We start from the raw sequence: 14,129 nt of genomic DNA, 5'->3' as shown, positions 1-14,129 counted from the left end.
TAGGGAACTGTCTGGATGGTCACACTCAGAGAGCTGCAGTCAATAGCTCAGTGTCCAGGTGGAGGGTGGTGTTGGGACCAGTGTTATTTAACATTTTTGTAGGCAACATGGACAGTGGAATCAAATGCAGCCTCAGCAAGTTTGCAGATGACACCAAGCTGAGCGGTGCTGTTGATGTGCTAGAGGGAAGGGATGCTACCCAGAGGGACCTGGACAGGCTGGAGAGGTGGGCCCTTGGCAGCCTCATGAACTTGAGTGTGGCCAAGTACAAGGCCCTGCACCTGGGTCAGGGCAATCCCAAGCACAGGCACAGGCTTAGAGGAGAATGATTTGAGAGAAGCCTTGACCCTGAGGAGAAGAGTTGGTGTGGAGGGAGGTGTCCCTGCCTATAGCAGGGGGACTGGAACTAAATGACCTTAAAGATTCAGTCAGTTCTATTGTTTTTCTACCCTTAATTTTGCTTCACAGATTTTGGAATAAATGAGATTCTGGTTTCCATGAAAACTGTTTGCAGGGAGCTCCATTGTAGCTAGTAAGTCTATCTTTAAGTTCAAGGGCAATAATGCATTGACTGTGTTGAAAAGGGAAATGACTCAGGAATGGATGATGGTTTAGAATAAAACATAATCCTACTTATTTTCTATGCAAATATGTGTAAGGAAAAGATGCTGCACTCAGTTCTGGAAATACCCTGACAAATATATCTCTACTGTTTCACAGCTGGAGATATCAAGATTGTTAAAGCACTGGAAGATGTGGAAGTGAATGAATATGGGAGTGCATCTTTTGTCTATAAGATTTCACACGATGAGGTTCAGACCCAGTGGTACAAAGATGACAACAAGCTGAAGGCTGATGACAACATCAGAATGCGGCAAGATGGTAGGGTGTAAGAGGGGGATCTTTCTCCTGAGTGGAGGGTGGGTTGGAGATGAAGCAGAAAGGACATCTGAAATGAAGTGAAGAAGGTTCAGAAGGGAGTTCCCCTTTTGTTTTGGTACTGAGGTTAGGGTGGAACAAGTGACATGGACCAGCTAACATCATTTGCAAGAATGTCAAAAAAGTTGAACGCCATCAGGACCTCTCACAGAAATAAAAACTCCTACCTACCTACCTTTCTGCCCACAAAATATCCAGCTTGTCTTTTGGGTTTTACTTTTGCTAAGTAGAACAGATTATTTTCTTACGAGGTTGATTTTCTACTTTTAAACTTCAGATTTGTGTTTGAATGTTGAGGGATAAAAAACATAGCTTGACTTTTTCTTCATTTTCTCTGTCTGTTTGAAAAGAGCACAGGGTTGTTTTTGTTTTTGTTTTTTTTTAATATATACAATGTTAGGGTATATATATGATGTTAAGTGTGATAAAGAAAAGGGAGACATTTGAGTTAGCACACTACTCAAGAGTTCAGTCCCCAGCTTTGCCACTGTTACCATTATAAGGGCAAGAACATCCTGGAAAATGAATTTCTCCTAAGTAGAGTCATTACATTTGAGCTACAGAGACCTTTACTAGGAGAAAACTTGTTGTTCAGAGCTAAGTTGCTGTATTTAACCAAAGTATTTATCAATGTTTGTGTTTCATTGAACCTCTTTTCCATTTTGTAATGCGAGGAGTTTGATATCGGGATGGGAAGGTCATGGTTTGATTTGGATGTTGAACTGGGAATCAGAAGATCTGGGCTCTCTTCAGGTTGTCAGTCTTATTGTCTGACTTCTTAACAACATTCCTTTCTTTCTATTATTTTTTAATGATGTTTTAAGGCATTTTGAGCTGATAGGTGTAGTGTTCATGTTACTTCTTAACAACATTCCTTTCTTTCCATTATTTTTTAATGATGTTTTAAGGCATTTTGAGCTGATAGGTGTAGTGTTCATGTGCAGTAATGCTGACGTGAGTAAGTAGGGTGATAATGTAAGAGTTTTTTACATTCTTTCTAAATATCTGCTTTCTCTTGTTCCATGCTTCTTAAAGAGCAATCTGTTAATCTAGTAAAGGAGCTGTGTGATGAGGATGTGACTGAGCCTGAAGAAGCCAAATTTGAATGCGAGATATCCATTCCTTCTGTGAAACCTCCCAAGTGGTATCTACGTGGGGAAGTCTTACAGGCTGGCAGAAACTTGATTATGCAGCAAGAAGGCACCATCCACCAGCTTGCCATAGCGAAAACCACCACTGATATGACAAGCATCATTCCGTTCTGGCAAATCAAAATCCACAGCCAATCTGCTTGTCAGAGGTAACATATCCTGGCTTGGTTTACATCATGAAGATGAAGAATTAATTAACGTACAGTCTTCCTTCACTGGGGTCTTTGAAATATTGTGTGTGTGTCTGGAGGGTCTGCTCCATTTCCAGTTCAAAGTCGTTGGACACTAAATGAGACAGCTGCATCTCAGTAAAAGATCTGTTTGAATAGCTGTGATGTGCTTACTATTCAGATCTACAGAGCTGAGGTTTTGTCCTTGGCTATACCAAAGAAGTCAAATCAGGTGAAATTAATTGTATTTCTGAACTAGACAAGTTTAAGTTTGGTAGCACCTAAATTTGATGCAGTTTGTCATTGATTTCATCTGAAAGAAACTTGCAGGCTTTTTATCTGCTGTTGTCCCCAGCATAAGAGTCTCCATTCACATCCTAAAGTACTTGTTATATTTTCAACTCACTCTTATTTGAATAAAAGCCTCAACTGGGAGCAATTTAATAAGCACAGAACAAGAGCTGGACCTTGCATTTGGTAGATAATATACAGTATTACTTTATAGAAATGTAGTCAATGGCATTCCCTATAGACAATCGTTTGTTTTATCTTTAGAGTCGTTCAAAGAACCATTGTGAACTTGACATTATTAGGAATGGAATACACGCAAGAGACTTTCCTCTTCTTCCAATTGTCCTCATCCTTTCTTCTCTTCCACCCCTGCTTTGCAGATTACCATATAGAAATCACCAGGAAGTTGGAGGACAAGACAGCTTTGGAACATCATTCTGTCATCCTGTCCTGTGACTTCAGGCCTTCTCCAAAGGTTGTGAAATGGTTCAAAGGCCACACACCCATCGAGCCCTCTGAGAAGTACAAGATCAAGAGGGATAAGCATTCAGCAGAGCTCAAGATTCTGAAGCTGAAGCCCGATGATGCTGGTGTGTACAAGTGCAAGGCAGGAATTGCAGAGACTGAGGCCACGCTGACAGCTGAAGGTATGAGCAGGGAGGGTGGCCTCTTCCATGTCCTATTTCACCTCAGATTTCTCTTCTTCGGGTTGATTTCTGCCGTTCTCTCCTGCTAACTTTATAAATGTATAATCTTCACTGAGAAGATTACACAAAGATCATCTAGTCCAACCATTCTACCACATCCCAGTATGATATATAGTAACAGTGGTAACAGTTCACCTTGTTTCCCCTTCTTCCAGTGGAAGGTTCCATTGCAGCAGATATCAACGAAGGAGGATGGTTTTGGTGTCCTGCCAAAGCATTCCATTGCTTTTTATCATCATTTTATTTAGCACAAGGAGAGTTACAAGAGCAGTTTCTTTTACTGCTTCAGTAACATGCAGTGTCAATGCTGTTGTCTCCAAGGATTTATGACTGCAGGGAGAGATCATTCAGTGTGTGTTTTGCCTCTGGGATGACTAATGACCAGGCTGTGAGCAACCTGATCTAGCTGTGAATGTCCCTTTTTATTGCAGGGGAGCTGGGCTAGATGGCCTTTAAGGGTCTCTTCCAATTCTAAGGGTACTGTGATTCTAATCTGCTCTCCCCAGCAATTAAGCTCTTTTACTCTATGCGCTCAGAGTTTGAAGGATTTCCTCTTTCTCCTTTCTTTTGCATTTGGTGGAAGTTTTTTCCCCAGTATAAACATCTGATGTGTGAAATAGAAGACAGATAAGAGGAGTCAATAAAACAGGAAAATCAAAAGTATTCAGCAGCTTATCCTCTTAATCCTGTGGCCTGCTGTATGAGCTCTGCTCCATGTGAGGGCAATGCCAGCTCTCCAGCTTTAGAAGAGCTGCATCCCAATTACTTCATATGATATCAGTCCCACCCACCGGCAATGCAGGCTGTCCCTCCTGTTCCCTGTATTCTCCTACTGATTAGTTCAGAATTCCATAAAGTGCATTCAGTCAACACACATGAAACCGCTTTAGGTTCTATATTGGTGTCATCAGTGCTGGTAAAGATTTATTTATCCCTCTTTAAAAATCTGAAAGCAACTGGAAATGTCTCAACTTCTGTATCACATTGTTCTGTTTTGCCCTTTTAATTGCAGAGAAGCCTGCTGTCTTCATGAAGTCCTTGGATGATGTTTTTGGTGAGGAGCGGGGTGTGATTAAATTGGAATGCGAAGTCTCTAAAGAGAAGGTCAAACCAGTGTGGAAGAAGGACGGTGTTGTGCTCCCTTCTGGCAACAAGTATGAGCTGGTACAGTCTGGGAAGACCCTATGTCCCCTTATCCATGACCTCGAGAAGTCAGATGCAGGTTTATATACCTGTGATATTGGCAGTGATGTTGCCAAATCAAAGGTCGGCATTCAGGGTAAGTACTGTGGAAAGTAAAGGAGTGCTGAAAGCACATTCAGTGTGGTCACTATGTCTTACACCTATTCCCCCACGAGCCTTAATAGTTTCTACAATAGAAGTGTATTACTGCAATTTAGCACAGTGATGTCTGGAAAATTCCCATTGCTTTTGATGTAAATGTATCTCATTTTGCCATGAAAATCACCAAAGACGTCAAGAATGTCCTGGAAATGTTCCTTTCAAACCATCCCTAAAATGGAGAAATGGTTTGAACACCAGTAGGGGTAGGATGGTAACAAATGAGCTAATAGAAACATTTAATTTCTTGTCATAGGCAAAACCCTTTTTCTCACGCAGCATCCTAGAGTTGTCCTCTCAGTTAGGTTGTTCCCTCTGTAGCACATTGAATCTTCATTCTGCTCCATGGACTGAGCTGCTCTAATTGTAGTTCTTCCAGAGCAAAGACAAGAGATTCACGTCTCTTTTTTTTAATAGCTTTCTGGTAATTCTGAGTGGAGAATGTCTTAGAGAATAGAGAATACATCAGTAAGGAACACAGCCATGTTCTGCAAATCCTGAGTTAAAACACCAGTACTGCTACTCACATATGTCACAAATGCCTTTTCTCCATATAAACCTCATACTAACCTGTCTCTTACCTTCCAGAGCTGAATATTGGCATTACCAAACGGCTGAAAAACACTGAAATCCAGGAGGGAGAAGATTGTACTTTTGAATGCATTCTCTCCCATGAAAGCATTGATGAGTTCAAGTGGACACTGAATGGAAGCAGAGTGGAAAGTGGTGGGCAATTTAAAGCTTCTAACGTGAGTCGGAAATATACTGTCCTTATCAAAAGTGTGACTCCTACTGACGCTGGGGAAGTCGTTTTTACTGCCCATGGTCTAACCTCCAAAGCCTCTCTGTCTGTGAAAGGTAATGAGATGGGAGAGATTCTGGGGTCTGATTCCTTCAACTGTCTTCTGATAAGATTGTCGTGAGAGCTAACTCATAATATGGTTAAAGTGAATAGCAACCTTCTACTTGAACCTCGAAGCACTGAGAATTTCTCTTAAAAATAAGTAAAAGGAGGAAACATTTTACACAAATGTGAGAACTACCCAAAGCACTGGGGTAGTGTTGGAAATGGGCATCTCACTACAGCTTGTTCCATTAACAGTAAATCAGGAATGATCTGTTGAGGGAACTGTGGGAGCAAATATCCTCTAAGTATAAGCTGAAGGGATGGCCTTCACATCATCTAGCTGTACAACAAATTCCTATCTAGAACATGTGCATCTGAGAGCATCATCCGAGGCTCCCAGTGTGATGAGTGGAGAGAAGAAAGAGGCAGTTTTCAGACATGGTTCATCATCCTCAATTGGGTAGATTTAAGAGAGAATAAATGCTGCCTGGAATTCTATTGTCTGTACTTTGCAGATTACTGCTGGCTGTAGGATGGCCTCTGTTGCAAGTGCCTCTCTAACTTATCTCCAGCATGTAGATGCATGTATTTTGAGAGAGGCATCCTACCCTAAGTGTATGTTACTCAAAAAGCAATGTTTTCTTCCAGGAAAACCTACTGAGGTTTCAAAACAGCTGGAGGATAAGACAGCAGCAGCAGGGCAGGACATCAGCCTGAGCTGTGAGCTGTCAAAACCGGATTTGAACATCAGGTGGTACAAGGATGGCAAAGCAATCAGAAAAAGCCAGAAGTACGACTTGCAGCAGGAGGGAACTGGGGCCATTCTGATCATCCATGACTCTACTGCCAAGGACAGTGGGGAGTACCCCTGTGAGACAGAGGACTCCATAACAAAAGCCAGGGTCACTGTGCAAGGTGAGTTGAAAAGCACACTGGGGATGGCATGTAGAGAAGTCGAGGTAAATATCTGCAGCCTGTGGGTGATGTTTTTCTCTTCTGTTTCCTTGAGCAGGATCAATTCTTAGTTTTCAGAAAATATGATGGATTAAAATCTTTTCCTTAAAATAATCTGGAAACTGAATGATTCCCCAGTGTGATGTGGATCTGGGCAGCCTGGTCTGGTGGTTGGTGACCCCTTGGAGGGGGTTTGAAACTAGATGCTCTTTGAGGTCCTTTTCTACTCAGGCCACTCTATGATTCTGTGATCATTCTATGATTCTATGATCTTGGATGTTAGTGAGCCAAGAAAAGATGGCAATCTGAATTAGTCTCTATTGAATATGTGTAATCAAAACTATATGCAGTTTATCAGATGAGATCCTACTAGCACATGTATAATGGTATTGAACTTTCCAGATATCTACTGGAATTATCAAACCTATGTAAATGGGTGGACTCTGTGGTCTTCTTAGACTCTTTGCATCTCTATGTGCTATTCTGAAATGAGGGCAAAGGAGATTCAGGACACCTCTGTATGCTTGGGACTTGTTGGGGTAACAAATCCCTTTGTCCTACACCCTCATCCTTTTTTTTTTCCTTCCAGAAAAACCTAATTACTTTCTCAAGGAACTTTCAGATGTGAAAATTGAAGAAAGTGGAAGTGCACTTTTTACATGTCAGAGCGAGAAAGCCGCATCCTTCGTCATATGGAGGAAAGGCATTGCTGAGCTCAGGCCTGGCAGGAAATACAAGAGGGCACAGAAAGGACGAGACCTGCAGCTGAGCATAAAAAATCTGGAGAAAAGAGACAGTGACGTGTACACCTGTGACATCGGTGATGCCCAGTCCAGAGCCAAGCTGGTTGTACAAGGTATGTGTGAGAGCCATATGACTGCGCATCCTGTTTCTCCACTACCAAGACATTATCCTGGTAGAATTTGTACATTTATGGCAGGTCTTTGGGGCTGCAGCTGTCTGGCCTGTATAGCGGTTCACAAGCCATGCACAGAGCAAGCTGCACAGAAAGAACTACTGACTAGAGCAGTGCCATTGAGAACTTTATGTATCATTTAAAAACCAAAAATGCTGATGTACGGTGAGGCTGGTGACCCAGAAATCAGTGTGAACTTTCTATCTCTGACCTTTCTGAGTTACAAATAGTCCTCCAGAGTTCTAGGCAAAAATTCCCTGATGCTGCATTCTGGGTAGTTGTCACGGTTTAAACAAAAATCTACCTGTGTCCGTGACAGGGGGGCCACAGGCAAGCGAGGTGCTAGAAGGAGCTGAACCTCTGTCCCAACTACTTCAGAAGCAGCCCAAACCCCCTCATACATGGCTAAGATCTCCTTCTCAGTTGGAGTGTAGCACTCCTCAGACCCTTTATATGCTCGACTCCAAAGTCCCGGGGGTTGGCCTTGGGTTTCTCCTAAAGCTCTTTGCCACAAACTCCAAGTGGGACCTTTCTCTCCAGCAGCAGTGTAGAGGATGTTCTTTACATCCTGTCCTGTCCGTACTGGCCCCAAGGCCACGGCACGGGCTATCTCTTGTTTTCTCTGCTCAAAAGCCTGCTGCTGCTCAGGACCCCATGAGAAATTATTCTTCTTCCGTGTTACCTGATAGAGGGGGCTCACTATGTGGCTGTAGTTTGGGACATGCATTCTCCAAAAGCCCACTACTCCCAGAAAAGATTGCATCTCTGTTTTGTTGGTGGGAGGAGACATAGCAGTGATTTTTTCAATCACATCTGCTGGGATGTGTCGATGCCCATCTTGCCATTTTACACCTAAGAACTGGATTTCCTGGGCAGACCCCTTCACCTTGCTGCGCTTAATGGCAAAACGAACTTGCAAAAGAATTTGGATTATCTGTTTTCTTTTCTTGAAAATCTCTGCTGCTGTATGGCCCCACACGACAATATCATCAATATACTGCAAGTGTTCGGGAGCATTACCCTGTTCCAAGACAGCTTGGATCAACCCATGGCAAATTGTTGGGCTGTGCTTCTACCCTTGAGTTAAACGGTTCCAGGTATACTGAACAGCTCTACAGGAAAAAGCAAACTGTGGCCTTCATTTTGCAGCCAATGGGATGGAAAAGAAGGCATTAGCAATGTCAGTGGTGGCATACCACCTAGCTTCTTTTGACTCCAGTTCATACTGGAGTTCTAGCATGTCTGGTACAGCAGAACTCAATGGAGGTGTGATTTCATTTAGGCCACGGTAATCCACCGTCAACCTCCATTCTTCACTGGCTTTATGCACTGGCCATATGGGGCTGTTAAAAGGCGAGTGAGTTTTGCTAATCGCTCCCTGATTCTCTAATTGGCGAATTAGCTTGTGAATGGGGAGCAATGAGTCCCTGTTGGTGCAGTACTGCCGTCTATGAACCACACTGGTGACAATTGGTACCTCTTGGTCTTTTACCTGGAGCAACACCACAGCAGAAGGATCATCTGACAGATCAGATAAAGCTGACAGCAGATAAACACCGTTTGTGTTAACAGCAGCTATCCCAAAGGCCCATCGATACCCCTTGGGATCCTTCAAATATCCCATCCTAAGGTAATCGATACCCAAAACACTTGGAGCCTCTGGACCAGTCACAATAGGGTGTTTTTGCCAGTTTTTACCAGTGAGGCTTATTTCGGCCTCCAACATAGTCAATTCTTGGGAACCCCCAGTCACTTCATGGATATATATTGGTTGTGTCCCTTGGTAACTTGAGGGCATTAGGGTGCATTGTGCACCAGTGTCCACCAAGGCTTTATATTTCTGTGGTTGAGATGTGCCAGGCCACTTAATCCACACAGTCCAGTATACTCTATTGTCCCTTTCCCCCCCTGGCTGGGGGCAGGGCCCCTCTATTGTTTACCTCGGTGGCTTGCAGCAACTGGAACTCTCCCCTTCTTGGAAGAGTTCACCTTGGTAGTTGTTTCACCTTGTAATTCTTCCACTCATGCCTGAAGTGCAGAAGTGGATGAATTACACCACTTCTTCATGTCCTCCCCATGACTACAGAGGAAAAGCAACAAGGCAAGACGTGTAGTCTCATCGTTGATTCGAGGTGACTTATCATTGTCATTTGCTTGAATACGAGGATGTCTCTTTTTAATGGTTGAGATTTTCGATGATACAGGTCGAGAGGAACTCGTGTTGTTTAGCTTTCTCAATAGGCGATCGTGGAAATCTTGGTTTCCATCATCTTGTACCACCGTGGATTCATCTACATCAGGCACATTAGCCAATTTGTCAATAATATCATTTTGTGTTCCCTCCATTTTGTTTAATCTTTCCACAATTTTGACAATGGCTGAAGTATACAGATTAACTTCTGTAGCGCTTATAAATAATTCAAGTTCCTGAAATCTGCCAATTAGTTCATTCACAAAGGGTTTCCTTTCCCCTTTGCCATATACTAATGCAAGTGCACTGGCATGCTTTTCTGGAGCTGCCTTTGTAAAGTCACGCCACATTTGTCGTGGAACGCGGACTGCTTCGGAATCATGTAATTGGTTCTTCTGTAAGTTGCAGATTCAGTAAAATTATTCATGCTTTATATGATGTTATGATGTGAAATACTGATAGCAAAATTACAAAATTATTAAACCATGACACCCTGGTATTTTTCTTTTTTTTTTCTTAAATATTTTCCTTTTTTTTTCGTAAATATTTTCCTTTTTACTATTTAAATGTTATGGGCACATCTTATAGAAACACAAGGCTGTTTACAAAGAAGTGCATGCTGTGTTGCTGTATGATGAGCAAGATACATCTATTCTTCATCTAGCAGGAATAGTTGCTGAGCCTTAAGAACAGTTTCAGAAAGCTTTGGGAATTTGGGCATTTTCCTTGTTTCTGCAACACAAAATGAAAATTTACGCTGTATACAAAGAAAAGGGGAGTCCGAACTTGTACGTTAAATTTGAAGGAGATCAATCTGGGGTAATATTTAAAAAAAAAAAAAAAAAAAAAAAAAAAAGGGAGTGTGGTCATCAAATACTATAAAATATATTAGCTGTTACTAGAATGCCACTTATCTTCCCCCCATACGAATCACTGTCATGTTGTATGTGAATTTGTGAGGTGGATTTTGAAGCTGAAATTAAAAACTTCTTGTATGGCTGTGTTCATAGTGGCTATCCAGACTATGTGTAGAAATAACAGCTATTATGTAGTCAGCTATTCACCAGTTTTAACTGATTATAAATTACGTTTCAGGGTGGAGAACATAGCATAGTGCCTGACACCTGTGTTGATCCTGAGGGCATTCTTGATTCTGTGCATTATGATGTCATGGATATTAAAGAGCAAGCTGAGGCAGCACATAGTTCCATTGTATCCCTGGAGGACCCGAAGGAAGATATTGGCTGGTTTGAAAAGCAGCTGGAGAAAACTAACTTTGAACTGATGGAGACCAAAGAAGAGCTAACAGAGAAAAACAGCAATCTACTTAAAACTGAAGAAGAGCTGATGCAGAAGAACAAAGGTGAGTTATGCGATGTGAAAGGCAGAAGACAGAAATAGTTCATTAATCTAAAAGAGAAATAACCAGTTTGAGTAGGAATTAGAGGAGATGTTCTACCTTTGGAACCATAGCCTGTAGATAAGTGATAGTTTGTTCCTTGTGTATATTCAGGTTCAGCAATTCCACGGTTTTTGGTTATTTCTTTTCTTTTTTCCCCCCTCTCCTTTAAACTGCAACTAGCAGCTTTACGCTTTCGTAAGTATGGGGTTAAATGTCTATATCTTGATTTTTACTTTTATATTGTAATCTCTACTCTTCTTTATGTCTTGTTGATGCAATGTTTTCGTTCCAAGAAATATAGAAAACTTTTGAATCACTCCCAATAAGTGAAGACCACATGCAAATTAATTAATCTGTTCAAAAGCTACCTAAACATTAGAATATCTGGAAAAATTGATTACTTAATAAACTATCTATTGGTTACTTATGTAATACAACCTTTTCTGTGTGTTACAGACTTTGAAATGCAGATGATTAAATTGGATGAGTCTGATGAGCAACTTAAAGAAGCAACTGAGGTAACTTTATCAAGATGTTGTGTAAAATTGTTTTAATTAATTAATTAATTAATACCAACTTGTGGTAGCTTAAAATGCTATTCCAGTAGGCTCAATTAATAGATTTCTTACTGAGCTTAGCTTAACTGAATTTGCCTTTAATGCATTGTGTAATTCAGCTACTTAACACTACATTAGAAACTGATGACTGATTTTTTTTTATTTTTTATTTCCAATCTCAATCAAGGTGCAGAAAGGTGACATTATTACAGAGCTACAAGACTTAAAATCTCATTTAGAAGAAAAAGTAAAAGATTATGTGAGTTTTACACATCTCCGTATCCTTATACAAAAAAAGAAAAACACTAATTCTATGCTTGTAATCAACACATTTTTGGAAAACTGATTTTCTGTATGTAGCTGGTACTCGCTTGAAATTGTAAACAATTCAAACTTATCTGAAGGTAGTTGTTGTTAACACAAACAACAAAAATATCAGCGTGTTCCACTAACTCCTGCCTCACACTCCTACATCAGAGGAAGAGCAACAGTAAAAGTATGTTGAGTAGAGTTGGAAGTACGAGTATGAATGGTCAGGATATCTCCACGTTCTATGCAGTCCATAAAACTTTATCCTGACTAATGTACTGCGAGCTACTGAATATGTGAAGACTAGCTTGATTGAGTATGTATGCATACCACTTCTGGTGGTTTTTGTTCATTTTTTGATGTTTGGTAGCCTGAAGTAGCTCTGAAAACATTTATAGTTAATTCTGTCACTCAGATCTCTAACCTTGTAAGCTTAGCAACTTGACCCTTCTTAGTCTTTGACTGTCTGCATCACTGCAACTTAGTATTTCCATGGTATTAAAGCTGACTGTGATGAGTAGTCATGTCCTCACCTATTACTTCTTCCAAGAACAAGGCTCCAACTCTATCTGTAAGATTGTGTGGCCTGAACACTTCTGAGGCTTTTCTTTTCATAAGCTACTAAAGATGAATAATCAGTCCTTGGCAGTGCCAGCATGGCTTAACAATCGTCATCTTGTAAGTAAGGAAGCTTCACTTGTGGTCAAGGACACAATCTAAAATATGCGTGACAGAGCTGACTAAGCTTTAAAGTTGGATTATATCTGTCACGATGAAAGTGATTTTAGCAGCTTAGCAGAAGTGTGATGTGATGAACTTGTATGAGAGCTGACCATTTGCTCTTTGACCATGTTTGTAATTTTGTTGACTTCTTGGAAACAGGAAATTCTTTGATAAACTGGTAAACTCTTGATTGTGTGCAAGTCTTTTACTTTGTAACCTGCTAGGCTCTTGCTTTCCCTTGCATACTCTACCGAGTATTGCACTTGTCATTATCTGAAGGTGTACTTGTTCTGTCTGCTATTGAGATTTGTAACTGATGTCTATAGAGTCACAATGGGTAAATATTTTAGCTGTATGGTTTTGTGTAAATATTTGCCTACAGAAGATTACTGAGACTTAAGTGCTCCTTTTGTTAAGCTTCAATGTAACTGATCTTATATCAATACAGGAAAAGACTACCTACCATTTAACTACCATTAAAGCAGAACCAGCAGAAGAGAACACTAATAAAGGAACTGAAAGCAGCCAATTTTCAGTGCTTTCAGTTAAAGCACTGAAACAAGAGAAAACTGAGTTGGAAGTGGGAAGAAAGCGCAGTACTGATGAAGATAAGCCTACTGTGGAAGAGCCACCTCCAAAGAAAGGTACAGTTTCTTCCATCCTTGAACAGGGTGTCTTCCAAAACAATAAATTGCTTCCTATTCCGGATAGGAAGCAAAAGGCTGTGAAGCGCGTACCTTATGGTATAAGGAGAAAAGCCACTGTGTTAAACTGTAAATAGAAGTAACTGTTATGTAAATATCCCTTTTTCAGAAGGTCCGATGCTGTTCATTTCTGAATGCTTAAGAATAAAAGATTTTGCACTATTTTTTTCCTTTTTGCTGCTTTTTCCTCATCTGTTGATGCACTTGCAGATTTGGTAATAGTTATAAAGCAGTTTCTTTAGGATTGTTTCAACTGCTGTTGCTGATCTTCTGAGTAGCATCAGCTGCTCAAGTGCTTTTTTTTGTTTGTTTGTTTTGTTTTTCCTGAAGCAACTATCAAAATTGTTGACGACCTGCCAATTGCTCGCTCATGGGCAATATTTGAGCAAAATGGTTTGGATAAGCTCTGATGCATTTAACTTCACTTCTGGGCACAGCTGAGCATCAGTGTTCCTAGAATTACGGAAGGCATATACAATGTAGAAGGGAAAATCTAAAACATAGCTGTATTCCCTTCCTTTCTTGTATTCCTCTTGCAAAATATGTGCAAGGGAGAAAGTCAAGGCCTTCTTTGGATGAGATGCTGTTCTTGGATGATTTGTCCCTGCTGCCTTTATTTGGCATAAATATTGAATCCTAATGTGACCACTGAATGGCATCACATATAAGCATCTTACCAGAGACTGAGGGAGGGATGTGGACTCCTCCATACTCCAAATAGTAGTGGGTTTGTTCTAATCATATGACCAAAGCTCTCATTTAAAAATTAATGACAGCAATGCTCCACATAGGAATTAAAATGGGTAGCTGATAGTCACAATGTCAGCATGAAGTTTTCTGTTAAGAAGTACTGAGTATTCAATCATGTTAAAATTTTCTTCTATTTGTGAGTATTAATAGCGTCCAATTTCAAAAACCGCTTAATAT

General features: G+C 40.7%; 3 protein-coding genes across 3 annotated transcripts; all 3 read left to right on the top strand.

The window, feature by feature from the left end:
• Positions 1-650: 650 nt before the first annotated feature.
• On the top strand, positions 651-3,281 carry LOC146754312 (titin-like). The gene is made up of 4 exons (XM_085527516.1): positions 651-654; positions 721-882; positions 1,975-2,239; positions 2,932-3,281. The coding sequence occupies exons 1-4, from the start codon at positions 651-653 to the stop codon at positions 3,005-3,007; spliced, it is 507 nt and encodes a 168-aa protein (XP_085383642.1). The 3' UTR covers positions 3,008-3,281.
• Positions 3,282-4,216: 935 nt separating this feature from the next.
• LOC146754311 (obscurin-like) lies at positions 4,217-5,522 on the top strand. The gene is made up of 2 exons (XM_085527514.1): positions 4,217-4,537; positions 5,188-5,522. The coding sequence occupies exons 1-2, from the start codon at positions 4,288-4,290 to the stop codon at positions 5,520-5,522; spliced, it is 585 nt and encodes a 194-aa protein (XP_085383640.1). The 5' UTR covers positions 4,217-4,287.
• A 380-nt stretch (positions 5,523-5,902) lies between these two features.
• On the top strand, positions 5,903-13,279 carry LOC146754310 (uncharacterized). The gene is made up of 6 exons (XM_085527513.1): positions 5,903-6,361; positions 6,990-7,256; positions 8,400-8,413; positions 10,603-10,870; positions 11,366-11,427; positions 12,947-13,279. The coding sequence occupies exons 1-6, from the start codon at positions 5,980-5,982 to the stop codon at positions 13,277-13,279; spliced, it is 1,326 nt and encodes a 441-aa protein (XP_085383639.1). The 5' UTR covers positions 5,903-5,979.
• The last annotated feature ends 850 nt before the right edge of the window (positions 13,280-14,129 follow it).

Source organism: Coturnix japonica, chromosome W (assembly GCF_054131305.1).
Source record: "Coturnix japonica strain WE chromosome W, WE-NBRP24, whole genome shotgun sequence".
Lineage (NCBI taxonomy): Eukaryota > Metazoa > Chordata > Aves > Galliformes > Phasianidae > Coturnix > Coturnix japonica.
This window is presented reverse-complemented; position numbering and strand designations above follow the sequence as displayed.

Excerpts from the sequence above, each read along its gene's own strand:
- LOC146754312 (XM_085527516.1), top strand. Across the intron at positions 883-1,974 it reads CATCAGAATGCGGCAAGATG|AGCAATCTGTTAATCTAGTA; the intron begins GTAGGGTGTAAG and ends TGCTTCTTAAAG. Across the intron at positions 2,240-2,931 it reads AGCCAATCTGCTTGTCAGAG|ATTACCATATAGAAATCACC; the intron begins GTAACATATCCT and ends CCTGCTTTGCAG.
- LOC146754311 (XM_085527514.1), top strand. The coding sequence starts at position 4,288 with ATGAAGTCCTTGGATGATGTTTTTGGTGAGGAGCGGGGTGTGATTAAA. Across the intron at positions 4,538-5,187 it reads ATCAAAGGTCGGCATTCAGG|AGCTGAATATTGGCATTACC; the intron begins GTAAGTACTGTG and ends CTTACCTTCCAG.
- LOC146754310 (XM_085527513.1), top strand. The coding sequence starts at position 5,980 with ATGGCCTCTGTTGCAAGTGCCTCTCTAACTTATCTCCAGCATGTAGAT. Across the intron at positions 6,362-6,989 it reads AGCCAGGGTCACTGTGCAAG|AAAAACCTAATTACTTTCTC; the intron begins GTGAGTTGAAAA and ends TTTTCCTTCCAG. Across the intron at positions 10,871-11,365 it reads GCTGATGCAGAAGAACAAAG|ACTTTGAAATGCAGATGATT; the intron begins GTGAGTTATGCG and ends TGTGTGTTACAG.